This window comes from Austrofundulus limnaeus, unplaced genomic scaffold (genome assembly GCF_001266775.1).
Source record: "Austrofundulus limnaeus strain Quisiro unplaced genomic scaffold, Austrofundulus_limnaeus-1.0 Scaffold465, whole genome shotgun sequence".
Lineage (NCBI taxonomy): Eukaryota > Metazoa > Chordata > Actinopteri > Cyprinodontiformes > Rivulidae > Austrofundulus > Austrofundulus limnaeus.
Window position 1 is genome coordinate 163,196 of NW_013952867.1, and position 2,026 is coordinate 165,221.

At 41.7% G+C, this 2,026-nt stretch overlaps 1 protein-coding gene across 1 annotated transcript in view; it reads left to right on the plus strand.

The window, feature by feature from the left end:
• Positions 1-519: 519 nt before the first annotated feature.
• Positions 520-2,026, plus strand: part of LOC106529774 (tubulin epsilon chain) — a gene marked incomplete at both ends in the record, with an annotated part of 11,913 nt that continues 10,406 nt past the window's right edge. The window contains 2 exon segments of the mRNA XM_074559764.1: positions 520-707; positions 795-1,023. Coding sequence (XP_074415865.1) covers positions 520-707; positions 795-1,023 — 417 coding nt within the window.

Sequence of the window (2,026 nt, forward strand, 5' to 3'; positions counted from 1 at the left end):
CCGACGTCTCCTCTGATGATGAGCGCTAGTGTCGTGGTAGCAACATGCTATGTGTTTACATCCATCGCCGCCATGTTTGTAATGAGAACATGAGAACAAACGTATTCACGTGACTTTAATAACATTTCTTACTTAATGGAAACACTGCAGTTGTGAAACTGTGTTTTTTCGACATTAACAGAATATCGACAGAGTTTTGCGCACATTTGCAATGGAAACACAGCTAGTGAGCAAATTTATTTTCGAAATTCTAATTTGCGTATTTTCATGGTCAATCGAAACAGACTTACTGTGGTGTGTAATCTTTTTATACAAGCTACACATGATGTAATGGGTGGACGGATAAAAACTCACAATTTCACGCGTGACTTTAATAGCATTTCTTACTTAATGGAAACCACAGTTGCGAAAGTGTGTTTTTCGACATTAACAGAATATCGACAAAGTTGTCATGTTAGCACAGCTTCAGACTGAACAGGGTTTAAAGCTTCTTACTAACACACTGATGGTGCCTTTAAGGTACGGGCTCAGGCCTGGGAACAAGAGTCCTCAGCCTGCTGGAAGAGGAGTTCCCTGACGTGTGTCGCATTGTCACCTCCATGTATCCGTCGCTGGATGATGATGTCATCACATCTCCTTATAACAGCGTTCTGGCCATGAGAGAGCTAACAGAGCACGCCGACTGCGTCCTGCCTGTGGAAAACCAGGTTTGTAAAAGTGCTTCATTCTCCTGCAGAGTTTTGTCATTACTTCACCTAGATTATGCTTATTGTCCACCGCTTCTTCTTTTCTAGTCTTTAATGGACATTGTGAATAAAATAAATGTGATGTCTCATGGTGGAAAGCCAGGATCAGTGGTCAGGAGTGACAGCACCATCACCTCTGGACGGGGTGGACTCAGCGGGGCTGAGAAACCCTTTGATGCCATGAATAACATTGTGGCCAACCTATTGCTCAATATTACCAGGTATGAGGTTAAAAACGTCCTACAACATCCTACATACGCCATCTTTGCTGTCGTATGTCAGCAAAATATCTAAAAGTATAAAGTAATCACTTGATGTATGTCAACAACTGTATTAATGTTTGGAATCAGCTGATTTCAGGATGGCGGTTACAGCTGATTGTCACAGCAGAGCAGTGGTTAGAGCTGTCATCTCAGCGACAGGGTCACAGGTTTAACTCCTGGAGACATTTAGAGCTTCAGAAATCCTTTGGTATCCATCTCCACACGTGTACTTTTTCAATAATCGTTACTCTGAGTTGAATGTTTACTGACTCACCCACATGAGAGGGATGAGCTGCAGCTTGTTGCTAACATAACTTTAGCTATAGCTAAAGTTAGCTGAACAGGAGGAGCTGGGGAGAAGAGAGGAGCAGTGCAGGGGCGGTTCTAGGGGCGGGGCCACAGAGGCATTGGTCCCAGCTGAAATCTGATTGGCCCCCTGAAGTGCTCCTGTCCTGTCACTCATCTGTCCTTTACCTGGGAGTGATGATGGTGGATGCAGTTCCATGTTTAAACACTAGAGGCGCTAATGAGTCAAATGGTAAAGTCCAGAAGCTGAAAGAATTCTTCTTCTCTTCTTAAAATATGAACAATCCTGCAAAAAGTATTTCATCTGACAAACAACGGCTGGATTTCCTCACATGTGTGTTTGAAAATATTTCATCTATGTTCAGTAAAATGTATGAAAAACTGTTGAGGAGAATTTACTGTGCAAACTTTTGGTACTACTTTACAATAAGGCTCCCCTTATAGATGACTTATAAAGAGTTTATAGATAGGGGTGTCCCGATACCAGTTTTTTCAAGACTGAGTACAAATACGAGTACTTGAGTTTGGGTACTCGCCGATACCGATACCGATACCAAGTAGCGGGGTTAGGGTGGATTATCTGTTCAACTTGTTGAATATTAAACAGAATGAAAATGAAATGCAATTATCATGCAAAAATTGATGGGCAAATATTATGTTTGACAATAAAGAGGTAGTGCAGACAAGTAGATAAGTTGGTATATATATAAC